This window comes from Callithrix jacchus, chromosome 6 (assembly GCF_049354715.1).
Source record: "Callithrix jacchus isolate 240 chromosome 6, calJac240_pri, whole genome shotgun sequence".
NCBI lineage: Eukaryota > Metazoa > Chordata > Mammalia > Primates > Cebidae > Callithrix > Callithrix jacchus.
In genome coordinates, this window is record NC_133507.1 from 17,372,114 (window position 1) to 17,391,625 (window position 19,512).

The 19,512-nt window shown below is 44.8% G+C and overlaps 1 protein-coding gene across 30 annotated transcripts in view; it reads right to left on the reverse strand.

Moving 5' to 3' along the window:
- NTRK3 (neurotrophic receptor tyrosine kinase 3) overlaps positions 1 to 19,512 on the reverse strand; it is a 397,061-nt gene that overhangs the window by 254,204 nt on the left and 123,345 nt on the right. For 26 of the 30 annotated variants that reach the window (XM_078376017.1, XM_054258251.2, XM_054258271.2 and 23 more), the window contains 3 exons: positions 15,075 to 15,098; positions 13,537 to 13,601; positions 12,642 to 12,744 (listed from right to left, as the gene is read on the reverse strand). In XM_078376017.1, the coding sequence (XP_078232143.1) occupies positions 12,642 to 12,744; positions 13,537 to 13,601; positions 15,075 to 15,098 (192 nt within the window). The remainder of the gene's footprint in view (positions 1 to 12,641; positions 12,745 to 13,536; positions 13,602 to 15,074; positions 15,099 to 19,512) is intronic. The other 4 variants (XM_078376016.1, XM_078376019.1, XM_078376018.1 and 1 more) reach the window with 1 other exon arrangement.

A 19,512-nucleotide genomic window follows, 5' to 3' on the forward strand; every position in this document is an offset into this window, starting at 1 on the left:
CTGGCTTGGCACCTGCTTTTTATAAATAAAGTTTTATTGGAACACAGCCATGCTCATTCATTTACATATTGGCTATGATTGTTTTCATACTACAACAGCAGCCTCGGGTGGCTGCAACAGAAACCATATGGCCAGCAAAGTCTAAAATATTGACTCTCTGCTCTTTTATGAAACCATTGGCAAATTCCTGATCTACACAATAGTTTCGCAAATTTTAATGGCACTGTGACCACCTAGCCTGTTTTTTAGGAATGCAAATTCCAAGGGCATACTATCAAGGTATGAGATACAGTAGGTGTGGCCCAGGAATCTGTATTTTAATCAGCCCCCTCCCCGCTCCCACTAATGACTATCAAGCACGTAGCAAGAAGGGACACTATAGGAATCCTGCTCTGTGCAGTCAACAATCCTAAGTGACACCAGAGCCGAGGCTTTCACCACAAAGGGGCAGATGGATGCTGGGTGGGGGAATGAGTCAGCCTCTGGATCCACTGTGGGAGGAACAGCTCCACTGTCCTCCTGGGCCTCACATCTGCTTTATTTTGATTTTAAGGTTCAATACAGAAAACTCGAAAGACATCACAAAGGATGAAATAAAAAAGCATCCGAAATCTCACTACCAAAAGATCACTACTGTTTACATTCTGACCTATAATTCTACATTCTGACCTATAATTCTATGTGATCCCAGTATTTTTCCAGGTATGTGTAGAAAAATATTTTCTCTTTATTTTACAACAACACAAAATGGGATTAGAGAAACTGCCTGGAGTCTTTTCTCACTTGGATATATATTGTAAACATGTTCACATGTCAATACATATTGCTAAAATATCATTCTTGGTATGCAACTATAAAAATAGAATGCAGTAGATCTCTATGAGCTGATACTAAATCATCTCAAAGACAGGCTGTTAGCAGAAATAATGGCACAAAACAATATGAATACAAGCTTGCATTTGTGCAAAGGCAACAGAGAAACGTGCATCTTTGCATAAGTCTTGACCATCTCTGAAAGGATAAGCAAGAACCTCTAAATAATGGTTATCCCACTGGCAGAAAATTAGGGAGGGACTGAGCCTCATGTTTTTACTACATTATCTTTTATACTATTAGGTTTTCTTACCATTTGCATATGTATCCTTTCAGAAACATGAAAAATCTACTTTTAAAAGTTGTCATTTTTAAGGTCTGCATTGTATTATATCATATGTATGGACCGTAATGTATTAAGAGTTAACTAGTTGTTTATTGTTAGATCTCTAAGTAATTCTTTATCAAGTTTACTCTATAAGTCACAGTGGGATAAATTCCCATATACACAAATACAGATAGCCATTTGTGAGTATCACCTTAGGCGAAATTCTCAGAATTGGAGTCACTAGGACATGGGCTTTCGTGATTTTAGGTTTCTAACAAAAATTGCCAAGCCACTTTCCAGAAAGCCTGCCCCAATCTACACACTGGGCAGCAGCAAACATTAGCGCCCATTTTTCCAAGCTCTTGGATGGTCCCTGATTCCTGACAGCACTTCTCAGAATGGAGCAAGCACCACACACAGCCCCATCGGGCTGGCCTGCCCCCTGCAAAGCAGCCACGAAGCAGGGGGCTGTTGCTGTGGGAGCATTTTCACACATAATGGCTCCTAACAGTGCTCAAATCCTGCCAACAACAGGGCACCCCCTGCACCCCCTTTGACTGGTCCAAGGCCAACCCACTAAACCCTATCTATTTGGAAGGATGCACTTTTGAAAGGCAGTTCCTGGAACTACCCGACGCCCTCCTTAGGGCTTCATGTCAAGGCCTGCTGGCAGATAGACAGACGCTGGCATTCTTCTGACCCTGCCTGGGAACAGGTTCGCAGGGCTGCTGCGGCAGCACAGAGGCGCATTTGAATTCAAGATGCCTGTCAGGTAGAGAGGCTGGGCATTTCCAGGACTTAACTGCTCTGGTCTTCTGCCAACTATGCAACTCTTATTCCACTGTAAAATGGAAGGCAGGGCAGGCTTCCAGTATGAATACCAACTGCCAGAGCAGCAAGACTGGGAAGAATGGGATCCCAGCCACCACCCAGGGCAGTGTCTCTGAGGCCGGCGGGCAGCCTGGGCAGCCCACCAACTTAACCCACGGGGCTTCCTCTGCCTGCCGACAGACCTACTCTGAGCCACTCTGGGGCCTCCCAGCACAAGCTTTTCCAGTTTTCTATACCCTCAATATTTCCTTCCACATCAGGGGTAGGAGGGACAGCAAAGAGAATAAAGAAGTTTCTAGAGAAAGAGAGGAACGGCTGCCTCCACAGCTCAAGAAGTCTGAGCTGGGAAGGCCGGCTGATCACTGCCTGCTGGCCTCTCTGGGTTTCTACCCCCACTCCTTCAGTGGCGATATCAGTGCTGATTGACCTGACAGTTATTACTGAAATCAATTGAGGCAGCAGACCTTACAAGTCCCCTGGTGTGGAAAGAGGTGGCAGTTTGGTTTCAAACCAAGGAAGCCACTACAGAAACAGTTTTAGGAGAGAAGAGAGGCCCAAAGAGGATAGGACTGAAATGCCTTAGAAGTAGTGGTTAGAGAGGCCAGGCCAGGCTCGGTGGCTCACACCTGTAATCCCAGCATTTTGGGAGGCTGAGATGGGCAGATCACCTGTGGTCAGGAGTTCGAGACCAGCCTGGCCAACATGGTGAAACCCCCATCTCTACTAAAAATACCAAAAAAAAAAAAAAAAAAGTAGTGGTTATAGTTTGTAATCTTAGAGTCTCAAAATCCCAGCCCATGGACCTTTGAAGCAGGTTCATTTTGCAACTGGCATTCAGGAAAAAAACAAAAAGCAGAGAGGTGATCTAAGGTCCCGAGCCACAGGCCTGAAGTGTTTTCCAGTAACTTAACCCCTTGTTACTTAAAGCATGGTCCACACAGCAGCGTTGTCTGGAACCTCGCAATAAACGCCGACTCTCAGCCTTCCCCAGACCTGTTGAACCAGAACGCATGTATTTAACAAGATCTCCAGAATCTTCCAATATTCACTTGCATGTTAAAGTTTGAGAAGTAGTGTTCATGTTATCAGCCACTGTGTCTCTACAGGTATAGGGTGGTGGTTCCTAAACCCCAGCCGTCATTCAGGATCACCCAGAGAAATTGCTTGTCCCCCACAGCACCCCAAGTCTGATTCAGTGGGTATGGGGTAAACCCCAGGCAACTGCACATTCAACGAGCTCCCAGCATTATCAGATGAGCTGGTCTGCAGACTACACAAACGACCTGGAGAGCCAGTGAAATATGCGATGTCTACTGGATTAGACCGTTGTTCCTCAACCTTAGCTGCACATAGAAATCATCAGAGGAATTAAAAGAGAACACCCAGGCCTGAATTAAGTCACCTGGACTGTGGTCTAGGTTTGGGAAATTATATAATCTTTTCAGGTGTTTAGAGTGCCGCTAAGATTGAGAACCAACAACGTAGAGTAAACTCATTTAAAACCTAGTTTTGACGGCAGGTACATGACCTTGAGCAATTTAAGCATCTGCAGCAGCTTTCTAATAATAGCCGCCTGTGAAGACTCGAGATTTAAAGATATATCAGATGTCTGGCACACAGTAGGTTCTCAACAAATGTTTGATGCCTATCATTCTCTTCCCCACAATAATTATAAGTAAAAAACCAACTGATATTCTTGTCTTTACCCCATATCCCAGCTTCTCTCTAAAAGGAAGTACAGAAATAGCGGTTTCAGCACCATTCAGGATAGACAAAGGAGCTAGGAGCTGAAGCCATGGTGGATTTTGTATTCACGAAGCAGAGCTGGCTTCGTGGAACTGTGACCTGGCTCCATGCTCAAAAGAACCTTGAGCTTGGGGTTTAATGCTCTGCTGTAGCTGTCTGGAAATTCTAATCTTTTCTGAGTATTTTTCACTGGGCCACACAAATTAGATAGCCGATCCTGTTGGGGAAGAAGTCAGAAGCACGTTCCCCCCTGGCTTGTGGTAACAGAGTTGACACAGGAGAAAAGAATAAAGAGACAGGCACCAGAGCAACTTGGTTGGTCCCTCTCCTCTAAGGATGCTGGGGTAGTGAGGAAGAGAGACAGGGGTTGTTATTAACCTTTCTGGGTGCAAAGGTCAGAGAGAGACCAAACTCAGGCTTCTGCCTCCTTCCCTGGCAGTTCTGGGAAGCTGTTTGCTGGAAGCACAGCTGGCTAAAGGATGCTATGCGGCCCGCCTCATCCTCTGTGAGGAACCGCAGCACAAAGGGCAGGGGGTGACAAGGAGCCAGGGCTGGGGATTTGCAGCCGTTAGCTGGGTGGCTGCTGTTTTCAGCATGTGGTTTTTCTCCCCTAGTCCAAAACGTGTTTTCTGGTTAGCGGTTGTTTTCATCTCTCTGTTTTGCTGTCTTGGGATTCCAGGGCTGCTCTTTGGCCATCCTAACACCCTTTGCAGAGTTCACAAGAGAATGAGCTGCAAAAACACAGGTCATGAGTACTGCAGCCACATGACAGCTCTCATTAGCCAAAGCAGAGAGGAGGGGGTCTGTTGGAGCAGTTTCTACAACCTGACTTTGCAGGGGGTCAGAAACATTTGGCATAAAGAAGGATGCAGGAAAGTCAATGCTGGCAGCCCCAGCCCCTCCTGGTTTTCCATCCTGTACCGTGACAGCATAGGATAACTGGATGGGTGAGGAGTATGTCACCATGATTCTTGGTGAAAAATAAAATACTAAAGTTTGTGACTCTTTAAGAGCCAGAAATTAGTTTGAATTTGCTTTTATTCCTAGCTTTTAAAAACCTCATTTACTAACTCATCGACCGTTACAGTTTTCTAAGGTGTGAAATTACTGTGAGAGCCAGCACTTTTGGGAAGCCAGGTGACATCTACAGTAGGGCATAAGGCAGGTGACTCTAACCTGTCACATGAGTAGCAGGGGACACAAGGGGAAGAACTTCTAAACTGAATAAGGTATCAAGGGGCTGCTAACCCTGTCAGAGCCAGTTGCAACAACACACGTTAGTTAGCATGGTGTTCTGCTGCCGAAACTAAATGAATCGGAGACGCCATCACTTTGGCTGTAGAGTCAGGCATAGTGGTCATCCTTGGCCCTGCTGAACAGGACAGACAGGCCTGCCAAGAAGAGCCAGCTAGCAGGTAGCCACAGAGGAAAAATATTTTGCATCAGGCTCTATTTCAAGGGAATTCCCTTCCAATGGGAGAGTCAATGCAAAGGAACAGTTGGTTCCCTGGAGCCTTCAGAGAAGGAATGAGGACAGGAGAATCGGGGCAGTTCAGCCTTCACACGACCAATGGTGACCGTGTAGGGATTTCTGTGATGATTCACTGCACACCTGCAAAACTCCCACAAAAGATAGGGCAGCAAAAGCACGCCAGAAAAACACACATGGCTTTCCCGCCTTCTCAAAGCTCCAAGCACCACATTCTAGAACTCAGTCATCAAGTCGGGTGGGGCTTTGTCTGAATCAGAGCCTCTCCATGAAGTCCAAGGCAAAGACGGAGAAGCAAAAGACACCTGGCTCCTAAAAGTTTATATTCTTCCTGTGGATCTGCTACAAACTTAACCTCTTTAATTTGGAATTGATCAAATACTAGGAGTGTCTGAGGGATGAGGGTGGTGGGAAGCTCTGTCAAATGTCAGAAAAGAGATGGCACGCAAACATTTGCTGGGGAAATACGAGGACCCTGGGATCACAACACAGGAAAGAAGCCAGAAACCACTCTCAACATTGTGTTCAAAGAGTCACCTTACACCAGGAGTCACAAGTACAGGATAATAGCAAGGTCAGAGGTGCCTTCCTCCCCTGCACGTGTCTATTCAGAGGAGGAAGTAGAAAAAGTGAAGAAGAAAGAAAACAAGGAGGAAGGAAGAATGGACATATCTTGGGAAGCCAGGAAACCCAGTCCCTTTACCCAGTTTCAATCCTGCCTTGCACTGTCTGAATCCTTGTTAAATAGTGATCAAAAAAGTATATCATGCAGGAGAAAGAAACTATTTTATTCAACGATACCAACAGTGCTTTCATCCATGGTCCAAGCCCCCTTTCCATCACCTCAGATGTCTCCTATCACACATCACGCTTCTGGTACCAATTCACCTGCTCTGCACACATTGAATTTGCTTTGATTCCTAGCTTGTATGGCTAGAGACATAGGGACACTCTGTCCCAGCTGAGAAAGAAATGCCAATCTACAGCATCAAACTGCAGGTGTCCAAGATCCCGCCCACCTCTACCTCCATCCACCTGGAAGAAACTTCTCAGTCCAATGCCCCAAGGTTAAGAGAGAAAGCAGAAAGGACTCCTTCCCAAGTCTAATCACTCCCTTAACCAAGCGGTGACACCAGAAGGATAACAAGATCGTTCAATGCGGCAGCAGCCCCTGAAATCTTTTGGCAGGAGCCAGTCCCTCCAAATCAAGACTCTGGCAGGATTCTACAATCCACTCAGAGGACAGTTACCATCTGCTTATGGAAAAAAAATGTTAATAGCCCCCAATCATAATCAAATAGGCAACCACTCTACTTTAAGTACCTATTAACTAACGCTAATTGACAATGGAACAGTCCTGCAAGTGCCCAGGCCCATCAGAGGCTCCAGCACACATCCAGCCATTAGGAAGAAAGGCAGGCGGTTGCTGACGAGGCACTTAAGGCATTGCCGGAAGCTCAAGCAGCAGTTCTTGGTGCCCTTCGTTCCCAGCCTTCCAGCCCTCACCACCCTGCCATGCGTTCAGTCTCCAGCATGTCCAAAAAGAAATGAAGTTCTTGGAGCCTACTCCTCCAACAGCACCTATCTTTCCCCAAGGCTAGGAGTGCCCACGTTGGAGAAAGTGGATTAATAAGAGAATTTTTGAAAACCCCATTTAAATGGAACAGCATTGAAAGCTAAGTAAACAGAGCCTTGGAGGGATGGAGCTGTTATCTTCATAATCCAGCAGCTTCACTTCCCTGACCCTCCCAGGTCCTCCGCACAAGCCAAGTATGTGGAAAAGCAGGGCCAGGAGGCTTTCAACTAGCTGTGTGCTCCTGCACATCACTGCATCTCTCTGGGTCTCAATTTCCTTAGCTGTACAATGGGCACATTAATAGCCTGATAAGCCGAAGGTCTGTTTCAGCTCTGATAAACCATTGTGTTCTGTTTTCTCCATGGGAATAAGAGGAAGCCAAGAAGTATGAAGAAACTCTCACAGTATCTCTGATCTAGAAGTATTTAAAGATACTCATGAGGTGGTCGAGAGGAAAAGAGGCCAAATAATGTACATCCTTTTTACAGGCTGCAAAAGATCCATGTACCTGCTTCTTTTTCTATTAAATAATTATGATACTCACCTTATATGAAAACTACAGGGCATGTTTTATGATTGTTCAGACACGCCAGCACCGATTGGCTGGTTATTGTTCTAATGACCAGGTGAAATGATGATGGTGCACTATGGATGTGGACAGTGGGGTAGCCAAGACAAAGGAGTTCGGGCGTTTGTGTTGCTGTGGAAAGTGAGGGAGCTAAAACTCACTCAGTTTCTTCACCTGGAAATGCAGATACAGGAGAGCCTGGCCAGATCATTGTCACGGTCTTCCGATGCCTAATTTAACAATATTTTATGAGAATGAATCTGGCCCAAATTCTGAACCATCTCACTTACAGGCCCAGGATGCAAGGGTACACTCTAGTTAGTTGTTAAAATGCTCAAATATTTTTATATATTTCTGTAGCTGCAGTAAATAGCCCCTACCCTAACTCCACAAGTACCCACCTCCCAACCACCTGGACCACCCCATGATCTGACAATCAGTTAATGCCTAGCACAGCAGGGACCTCCAGGGCCCTGCTCCAGCAGAAGAGCTGGCTGATAGGGCAGTGCCCAGCACATGCCAAATACATCACAAATCACCCCTGCCACTCTAAGGCATTAGACTTCATCAACAGCAAAAAGAAACCCCTGGTTTCTTAGCACCATCTTAAACCTTTGTGATTCCAAGAGAAGATGAGCTTGTGTCTTAAGGTGACCCCCTCCCCAAGCCAAAATTTTGATCAACAACATGGCATTTGGTAAAAGTAAGGAGGGATCTGAGACAAAGCATCTTCAGTTTGTTTCTATGAGATCTGGTTAATATATTCATCTCCCATAAAATGGGTAACCATTGGAATTCCTATACCTACCAACAGAGAGAGATCTCTAAAATATGACAAGGAAACAAAGCAAGAAGCAAATCACTCAGAGTATAAGTTAATATACTTAAATTAAAACACACACAAAGTAATGCATTTTGTAAGTGTATTCATAGATATGCATGTGTGTATGTCTACATATGGATACATAGAGACATATGCATATATGTGTACATATACATATAGGTAGAAGGATAAAAATGAACTGGTTACCAGCCTTGGCCACTCATCTCTCATGTAGTAGAAGTGGTTGCTAATTTGGCAGTCTGGGAGGTGTGAGTTTATCTGGGAGACAGCCATGAGGGGAGAGACAGCCAACAGAGACACAGAGACAGAGATACAGGGAAAGACGCTTCAGCGAGTGAACTAGAGGATGCTGAACTCAGGCTAGTGGCTGCCTATGGAGTCAGGGATGGGAACAGGACTAAAGGGTTTTAGTTTTATCAGTCATATGTTATATCCAAAAATAAAGCATTAGATGTAAATATAAGACAAAACGGTAAGTCGTTTATTCTAGGTAGAGGGAATACAGGTGTTTGTTATATTAATCTTTGTCTTTTTTTATATTTTTCTTATTTCTCAGAAGGAAGTAAAGCTCCTATTAGTAGGCCCTCCTTATTAACACACCTGGTCCTCAGATGTGGATGGGGAATAGTTTATGAGTTTTCTGCATAATCATCACTCTAATTCCCACTGCCCAGACATCTCAGATTTCCCAATTAGCTCTAACTAGCCCATTGCTGATTTACAAGCGGTGCTTTTTATTATTAAAATTTAAGTCATTCATTTCTAAGTCCAACAAGCAATCATCAAATGCTGTGTGATGTTTCAGGCATACTGGGCTGAGTCATCTGTGGTTTCTGCCATAGGTCATTCCTGTCAAGTAGGCCAGACAGGTGGTCTATCAGCAAAGAAATGACATTGTACTGGGACTAGAGCATAATAAAGGCATTTACTAAATGTTGTGTAGGACAACAGAGGGCACGAATGAGTCTTGGATGGGCAGCCCTTCCTGGAAGGCAATAAAAGGAGCGTATGAAGGTCTATATATAAAGAAAAGGAGGGAGAAATGGTTCCCATGGAGTCTTTTTATATGCCAATTACACACAGATCTCGACACTCACAGCAACCCAGTGAGGGAGGTAGTAAGTATTATTACCATTCTGATGTTGAGGAAACAAAGGCACTGAGAAGGTAAGTAACTTTGCTGAAGTCAGCGAGCAATTAACTGGCATTGTAGATTCTCACCCAGATTTGAAAATGCAAAACTGAGACTGGGATGGATGTGAAGAGATGAGGGTTTCCCTAAGTCAAAGGTGGGGAAATTCTGGTACCCGTGCCATCACTCTTTATCCAAGACTGTGATGCTTGCTGGCAATAATCTATCAAAGGCAGCTTTTGGCATTTGCTTAGGTTGAAGAAAAGAGTCAAAAGAGATCTATTCTGAGCCAAATATGAGTGACCAATGGCCTGTGACAGAGCCCTCAGGAGATTCAGAGGACATGTGCCCAAGGTGGCTGGGCCACAGCTTGATTTTATACAGTTTAAGGAGGCGTAAGGCATCAATCAATACATGTAAGATATACATTAGTTCAGACCAGAAAGGCAGGACAACTGGAAGCAGGGGCTTCCAAGTCATAGGCATATTCAAAGATTTTCTGATTGGCAGTTGGTTGCAAGTTATTTTCAATAGGAAGGTTCAACAAGAGGTTACAGAGACCAAGGTTTTATGATGCAGATCAAGCCTCCAGGTAGCAGGCTTCAGAGAGAATAGATTGCAAATGTTTCTCGTCAGACTTCAAGCATCGACTCTATCAAAATTCCAGAAGGAAGGAGAGTGTAATAAGCATGTATGGCTCCTTCCTCCCCATCACAGCCTGACTAGTTTTTCAGGTTAACTTTGGGATGCCCTTGTTGAGAGGAGGGATGTATTCAGATGGTTAGGGGCGGGGGCTTAGAATTTTATTTTTGGTTTGCACTTGTTTATCCTAAAGTGAGACCTAAACAGAATCTGACTTCATAAAGATCAAAGAGATTCAGGCTTAATACTAAACAAGGCGAGTCTTAGATACACCATCTCATCTTGCCTATAACTCCAGTCTAACTTCTTTAAGTTACCTGACTTTACAATAGAGGATATTTCACTTCCACCTATGTGGACATGTTCTCCTGGCCCAACAAGGGCCAAGAAAGGAGGCTCAGCCTGGGAGAGGGGAGCTGGGGCTGGGAGAAGCTCTGAGGACAGCTGAGGGGAGGCACCACCCTGGGTGCTGCCTAATCCATCCGACATGGGGACACACTGTTCCAGAAACCAGATGACAATTAATAGGAAAAATCTGCTCTCACAGCACTGCCAAGCATGTTGCAGGGTCTCAGCTGGTGGTGCACCTCCTCAGGGGAAGAGCAATAATGCCCCATTCTTCCCTTTGGTCAAGGCCCTGGTGTTTTCTAAGGTGGAAGGAGGAAGAGCTAGGAAAGCTCCAACTTTGTATAGGCAATAGTGCCAGTCTGCAAAACCAGGAGCCTAAGGATTATCCAAAGATTGAAGGCTGTGAGCTCCCTCAGTGGTCCCCTCATGTTCTAGACATAGGAAGCCCTATTTCGCACATTGCGAGTGTTCACAGATAAGGTATCTCCAACCTAGGTGCCTAAGAGTGGTCTGATTTTGTTTGTCATCTGGCTTCCAGTCAAACTTCCATCCTGTCTTTATAATTTGCCTGCATATGTCTTTCTCTTGGTCAGAATATCTCAGATGACTTAAGAAAAACTAGCTTGCTTCACTGTGACTTGATCAGGTTCATCAAGAGCAGACAGTGCAGTGAAAAGGCAGAAGCCTTCTAGAAACAGGGTACTCTGTACCTGTTTTTTGTTTGTTGTTTGTTTTTGAGACAGGGTCTCACTTTGTTGCCCAGGCTGAAGTGCAGTGATGCGATCACAGCTCACTGCAGCCTTGACCTCCTTTGCTCAGTCAATCTTCCCACCTCAGCCTCCTGAGTAGCTGGGACTACAGGGTTTTCTCCTCTTCTAATCCTCTCTGGATATCTCCCTATATATCAGTGTTCTGAATGTTCAAGGGTCACAGAGACATCCAAGAATATAGTAAAAGCTATGGACTAGCTCAGTTCCATGCTCAAACACTCCAACACTCACATAAAACTCAGGGAATCAGCCGGGCGCAGTGGCTCACACCTGTAATCCCAGCACTTTGGGAGGCCGAGGCGGGTGGATCACGAGGTCAAGAGATCGAGACCATCCTGGTCAACATGGTGAAACCCCATCTCTACTAAAAATACAAAAAATTAGCTGGACACGGTGGCGCGTGTCTGTAATCCCAGCTACTCAGGAGGCTGAGGCAGGAGAATTGCCTGAACCCAAGAGGCAGAGGTTGCGGTGAGCAGAGATCACACCATTGCACTCCAGCCTGGGTAACAAGAGCAAAACTCCGTCTCAAAAAAAAAAAAAAAAAAAACACTCAGGGAATCACTGTCCCTATGAATGCCACTCATGTACTCTTCTCCAGTCCCCGAGCCCCAAGGTCCCCCACCACAGACACAAACTCATTCATAAAACCCACAGAAATTCATCTCTCTACACATCCCATGTTCTCACCAGATAACACCAACCCAAGTCCTATCTCAGCAACCTGATAGCCTGTCAAACCTTCTGTTATCCCTCCCTACCCACCCCTACCCAACATCACCATACATGGAAACCCCAGCTCGGAGTGTATCTCGAAATTCAAGTTTGTTTTGGAACTGGTACCCAACTTCCCTTGAGCCATTTGGTCACATTCGTCTCTGAGACCAGGCAGGTGGATGCTAATTCACCATGTTAACCCCTTTCATGCCAGTCCCCTTAACCAAGCCTTGGCAAAGAGCCACATCCCACAACCCCACCCTGCCACAGTGGAGTGGAGCACTGTATGTCATGGAAGCCAGCCAGCAGATTTAGAAATCATGTTGCTCTTGGCATCTACTCTGGGACTCTGTGTAGAGCTACGTGCTGAGATCCCATTGCCTGGGCAGCTTTTCAATGCCAGAGTCTACCACCCTACATCTTGCTGTGCTTATGCCTTCCCAACACAACTTCAAAAACAAGAGGAAAAAACTGTGTCCTCAAACTAGGAGTCCCTTTGCCCACCAATAATAAAAATAAACCACAGTCCCTTTTCATTTGCCCTCAAGTCCAACTTCCTTTCCAAATTATCTTCATTGCATACGCCCATCTAAGCAACGTGTATCAGCAGTCACAGCAAAACCATGTGGATCCCTGGTTTGGTTCCCACAGATCCCAACACTGCCTTCAAACCATAATTACCAAGAACAAGGGGCTAACCGGAGTTTCCACCAGTACCACTCAGGCCCCACGAGCAGAGGCCCCCTCAGAGAGCAATGGATATCAAAACAGTACCTTCTGACCAAAAGCAGTAATGTTTCCCCCGTGACACCCTTGAAAATGAAACTCCCACCTTACCCTTCATTCCAAATTTGGACCGTCGACCATACTTGTTGATCATAATGAAAAGAACCACCAACAGGACACAGGCAAAAGCAGCAAGTCCAACTGCTATAGATACCTATGAGGAACCAGAAACAGAAAGTCAGTGAAAGCCGTGGAAAACCCAAGTTCTTTGAAAATAATGTGTGTGCCCAGATAAGAGCCAGTCCTACTGCCATAGTAAGTGTACCCTTCTCAGAACTGCAATACTGAGTAAGGTCTTTAGAAGAAGAAATTTGTGAGACCATAAGAATATTTAAAAATATATAAATTATCCAATTTGATTAGAGTTCCATAATTCAATGTGCTGAGCCCCTTCCCACCTGAGGCCATTCTAACAGATGCAAAAACAAACCTAGAGAGGCTTCTAATTTTGTTTTAATTAGCAAGTGAATTCTGCATCTTCATGTTAAAATGCCTTATATAATATTCTCATCCAGGAAAGTCTAAAGGATTTAGACTCTTTAAAAAAAAATCCTTTCTCCTCTCTAGAGCAATCTGAGGCTCTGAAATCATAGGAGTGGGTGCTTCAAAACCCCACCCAAGGAGATGCCCTGAGCAACTTGGCCTTTTGTAGAAGGCTTGTACAGTTAGCAGCCCCTACAAATCAGGCCCAGCTCGGCTCCTAACAGACTGGAGATTTTCTGAACCCTCGGGCTTGGAGCAGATTCTCAAAGACTTCCTCTAACAATGAACTATTTCCAGCAAATAAGGAAGGTTTAAACTGCCTGAATGCAGTTCAATTCATCGCTTTTTTTTTTTTTTTTCAAAGTTTCAAGTAAGATGGTATTTGGATAAGTCAGCAACACAAATGAAGTCTGAAAATGACAATGCCAGTCAACACACGCCTCTTGATCAAGAGGTGACTCACCCCAAAAGTGTCTTCTTCTGGTTTGTGGGTCACAGTGATAGGAGGTGTGGGACTCACTTCATCAACTGAAAACCAAACACAAAAAGGAGGAGGGAGGTTAGCTTCCTGGCCGGGGAGGCTCAGCCACAGTCCCTGCCCAACTCCCAAGTCCCCTTGACACTTCCTAGTGGAGAACATCCTCTGGAAGCCAGGCTCTTGTAGTCTGCCTTCCCCAGGTTTTGCAGGACCCCCCAGAGACCAGGTTCTTATCTGACCATCTGTCTGGGGTTACAGTCCAAGGACAGGCTCCATAGGAATAAAGGACATTCACTTCCATTCCCTACCCCCACCCCAGAGAAAATAACATAACCTGGGCAACTTGGGGCACGAGCTATAGAATAGAAAAAAGAAGCATGGATTGGGAACCTGGCCAGGGTCTGGATTAGGCAAATGTTACTGGTGGTGGCAGCTGTTGCTGACATTCTGCTATTTCTTGCCACAGGCATTCCTTTTCCTCTCCCTCCCTCTTTTGTGCCCTCCCTCTTTCCTTCTTTGCCCCTCAGTGAGATCCAGGAGGCCTGGGGATCCATCAAACAGCCCACTATCCATTCTCCTAACACTGATTTCAGAACACAAGGGCAGCTCAAGTTAAAAAACAGAACCATCTGACTGGGAAACACCACCTTTACCTGGCAAGCCAAGGATGGGAAGCCAACTATCAATTTTCCCCACACTCCACCATCTAGAATTCACCTCCTTGACAAGAAATGGCCCCAATTCAGAATTCTCTGAAGGGACATTCTGCAAGATTACAAGTCCTCTAAGACCGAGGACAACTAGAGGAATCACAGATGATACTGACATCAGTAAAAGCCAAGGGTGTTTCTAAACAGCATCTACTATTTCAGGCCAGACACGGGGCAGAAATGGCAGCAGTTGCTGCTGTATTTCCACCTTCCATGGAGAAAAAAAGAAAAAGGAATAAACATAGGTTCCCCACAGTCCATAAACAAAACCCCAAATTCTTTTAGGATTGTCTAGCCCTAGCCCCAAATCGCTTATAAACTGAGCCTCAATAATTCCACTTGAGGACACATGAGCCTATCAGGAAACCTTGTAAATCAAGCTCTCATGGGGTGAGTCCTGGCCAAAAGCTCAGGCTCTTGAAGCAGGTGAGAAACACTAGCAGGTTTATAGGTTCCATATTCTCTCTCCAAGAACAACTAAGATGATCAACAGGGGTCTATCGAGGCACATGAAACCCCATGTCCATCTTCACAAAGCCCCTCTCTATCCAGGCAAAGAGATCCACAGCATCGTGAGACCTTAGAAAACTCCCTGGGGGAAAGTGAACCACAGAGATTACCCAAGAAAAGTGGGCTTGGACCTGCCCGAAAAGCATTGCTACTTTTCAGTTCCTTTTACACAGTTCACTGAGACTCCTTCAGCTGCCATGGGCCAGGGATGATGTGGAATAGGAGAGAGGGCTATTTAAATTCAATAGTTACCGATAGTATCAGAATAAATCAGTTTCAAAGCAACAGGTAAAGCAGACTTACACAAGATAAAGTTATCCGTGCTCTCTGCAAAAAAAGGACAAAGAGATAATTAACAAATTTAATAAAAACCAGAACAGACACACCACATGGTCCTAAGAGCTATGATCTCTCCCATTCACCATGATTTCCTGTTCCCATGGCAATTGACAGACTAAAATCCATGGCACATCACCCTTTTCCCCAAGTTAAGCTACCACTTTAGTGGGTGGTCCTCCAAATGGAGAAGGAATGAAACAGAAAGTTCCTGGTTTCCAGGCAGGCGGCCCACCTAGGAACAAGAAACCAAACCGGTTCTGTTATGAGATGGGGAATTAAAAGCAGACCCTCAGTTTCATTCACAGCTCTTCCATAGGGACCCAAAGTGCTGGGAATGGGGCCACAGGGTGGGCTCCCCTAGACATTCCTTTAAAATGCCAGGTATGACCTTAAGATAAAATTCTTCAAAGTAATAGGCAGAGTTGATTCTAGTAGGTCATTGAGAAATTCTTGGGAATCCCTCTAGAATCTGCCCGTCCTCCAGATGGTAATGTGTTACTTGATCTTTGGTGTCTAGAAATAGCTCACCTCATAATGAAAGCTAATCCTTGTTGCACACTGATTATGAGCCAAGGACAGTGCTAAATGCTTCATGTAACAGATCACTCAATCCTTATTACCATTCTAAGAGGTGGTAACATTATCCCCACTTAACAGATAAGGAAACAGGCTTATACAGATTAAGTAACTAATTGGATACCATTCATTTAAGAAGAAATTGGAGCTGGATTCAAATCCCAGTCAAGTCTTTGCCTACTCTACCAGAGATGCTCCAACTTTAGCATATAACAGAAGCACCCAGAGCGTGATTGCTACCAACCTCCAATAAAAGGGTGAGGATTCCTCGGATAAATGGATGATTTCAGGGCGGAACCAGGGAAACTACAAGACCTGCCTGGAACGGCATGCAATGCTAGAAAGTGAGAAAGCGCTCAGAGATTAATGGAGGCCTGGAGACAGGACATAGGAGCCAATGTACAGGGGATTTCAATGGCCAAATGTAGGATCATTTAAGCAACAAAATGATGACAGTCCTGGATTGTTACGGATGGGAATTCTGTCCTCCCAAAATCCATATACGGAAACCGTAACCCTAGTATTTGAGAATGTGACTGTATTTGGAGAAAAGGTCTTTAAAGATGTATTAAAGTTAAAATGAGGCCATTAGGGCAAGTCCTAATCAAACATGATTGATGTCCTTATGAGAGAAAATTTCAAGGTGAACAGACATGAAAAAGGAAAATCACATGACCACACAAAGCAGAGACTGCCATCTACAAGCCAAAGAGGCCTCAGAAGAAACCATCCCTGCTAACACCTTGATCTCAGACTTCAGCCTCCAGAATCGTGAGGAAATACGTTTCTGTTGTTTAAGCCACCCAATCTGTGGTGTTTCACTGCTGTGACATTCCTAACAAACAAACACATGAATTATCAGCCATAGAACAAAATAAATATCCATGCGTCCATACTGGTACAAATAAATGTCAATAAATAGAAGGTGGAAGAATGGAATGCTCTTACAGGAGAATTCTGATTTTAAAACATAGAAGGAATGACAGAAGTAGAAAAATCCTCATTTCACAAATACTGTGGTAATTGTTTCAGGCAAGAATCATCAACGAATGTTAAAATTAGAGTGTGAAAGAAGGATGAGAAACAAGCTATTATGTGGTTTTAAAATATTATACTGATGACTTACAAAGGGCAAAATCGTCTGTTTGCAGCAGAGAAAACTGGCAGACACCACCTTGACCAAGTGATCAAGTTAACACCCTCAGTACCAAAACCTATCGACATCATGCACCCCTGAAACAACGCACCGAAAGGGCAGAGCATCACTTCTGCAGAGTTCCTGCCAAAAATGCATAACTAGTATTTAATCGTTAGGAAAAGAAAATCAGAAAAATCCAAATGGAAAGACTGTCTACAGAAAAACTAGTATTCGTAGAAAGTTCCAAGATCATGAAAGACAAAGACTGGAGAACTGCCCCAGATTGAAGGAGGGTGAGGTGACACAGTAACTCAGTGCAGTGTGTAGTTCGGATGAAGTGGATCCTGGACGAGGAAAAAGCATCAGTGGGACAACTGGCAAAATGTAATCCACGTCTGTACACTAGATAATAGTGATGGACCCATGTTAACCTCCTGGTTTTGACCATTGCTTTGTGGTTAGGTAAGACGTTAACATCTGGGGAAGCTGGACAAAGGGTGGAAGGAAGTGCTCTGTACTGTTTTGTAACTTCTTAAAATATGAATTCCAAACTATTTCAAAATAAAAGTCTTTTAAATCTCTAAAAATTAATAAGAAACACAGATTACTAGTCCTCACCCTAGAGTTTCTAACTCAGTAGACCTGGGGTGTGTATCAAGATTTTGCATTTCTAAGTTTTCAGGAGAGGCTGATGCAGCTGATCCCTTTGGGACGTACTATATCATACTACACAGCCTCCTGACTCAGCCCACCATGCCCTGAAAAGTAAGAATGTATTCATTCATTCATTCACTCATTCACTCATTCACTCATTGTGGCCCCTTGCAGTCTTAGCTCTGTTAAGTATGAACCAGCAAATATTCTCTATCCACCTGTGGGGAACCAGATACTTTCTGTGAGGGAGTCCTTCAAAGAAAGTCTTAGTTATGATAAATGCAATTTGTTTGCTTGTTTATCTGTTCTGTATTGCTTGGGAGGACAGCCACAAAGCTTTCTTCACATTCCTGGGCATATCCTTCATTCCAACATCCTCTTCTCAATGGCAGGTGACCAGATGCCTGATTGGGGCAGTGGGAGGAAGGAGGAAATGGAAACTCTAGCCTGGGTTTCAGAGCCTGAGAGAAGAGAGGTGCCAGATCGGTTCACATTTTACATAGATTTGCATGTATCTCATAAGGCTCCCATTTATTAGAGCCTATTCTCATGTTAGCCAAATGTTTTGGCCAAGTCTATGAATCCTGTCATCTCCAAAATCAGCCTATGAAGGTTTAAGGCCTTTGCCAGAGTCCTGAAGCATTTAGACATCCAGAAAGCACATACGCTTTGGAAGGAGACATCACAGCTCCTCTCTGAACTCTGGGAGGGCCTCAGGCATTCAGCCTGGAAGAGGATAGTACCCAGGACCGGTTCTCACCTCTGACCCCACCAGCAGGCTGGGAGGAGTGCTTGTCCAGCACATCAGGACACAATCTGAACATCAACTACGGCTGTGCCATCAAGAGAATGCACATGTCTCCTACGGTCCCAGACCAAAACTCTTCAAGAAGGGCCCTTCTGTAAATTAATCTTACGTTTTAAGAGAAAAGCAGGAAGGTGAAGCAATTTGCCTGACATCTCAGAGCTGACAAGCGATTGAGTGAGAATTAGAGCTTTGGCAATGCAGTTCAATAACCACTACCCTAGACTACCTTAAGATTATCTGTTAGAACTTCCTAGATTGGCCAGAGAATGACTACTCATTCTAGAACTCTTGAATTCATCTCAGCTCTTACAACCTAAGAATCTTAACAGTGGCCCACAGCGAGTAAGACTTTTCTTTGTCCAGACACACTGCTAAGCATTCGGCATTCTCATCCATCTCGCAGATACAGAAATAGAGACACAGAGAAGTGACTGTCCTTCATCTAGTGCTGACGTTGCACTAAACCTCATGATAGGAGCCCAGGCCACCAGATGGGAGGGCCATCTGGGAGGGGCCACAGATGGGATCTGCACCTAAGTCTGTCTGATTTCAGGATACCTGCTCTTAACCTCCATGCTTAGCTGCCTGGAAGCAAAAGAGAAGCACACATGATAATCATGAGGCCTCCACACTCTCACATCAAAAGAGAAGAGCAAGAATCACAGACCAGCTTTACATCTACACAGACCAGCTTTACATCTAGGCTTAGCTGGGGTGAGTTTGGTTTGGAGGGTTATAATGCATCTCTGCTTGCTCCCCCAGATAACTGACTATCCTGAACATTTAAGCATCTTGTCACTTGGCATGACTGGCCCATCTTTTCCCTGTCACTGTCTTTTCATCACCCATTGGTTCCTTTCATCTAAAGACTCATAACAAGCAAACCTTCCCACAGGGTGGCCTGAGCAGGGTGGAGATGGGTCTGAGGAAATGACCTCAGGTGAGGTGCTTTCTCTTTGAGCTTCTCTGTGACTCTATCCTCCCTCCCTTTTCCTGGGGCCAGATTTCCACCCAATTACACGATAGTAGACTGCAAAGGAGGGAGTACCAGACTCACCAGGGGGCTTGTGAAAACACAGCTGCTAGACCCTACCCTAGAATCTCTGATTCAGTAGAGGTGAGTGGAGCTTGAGAACTTGAGTTTTAACACATTCTCAGGTGATGCGGATGCAGCTGGTCCATGGACCACACTTTTAAGAACCACTGGCCTAACTGAGGAGCACTGA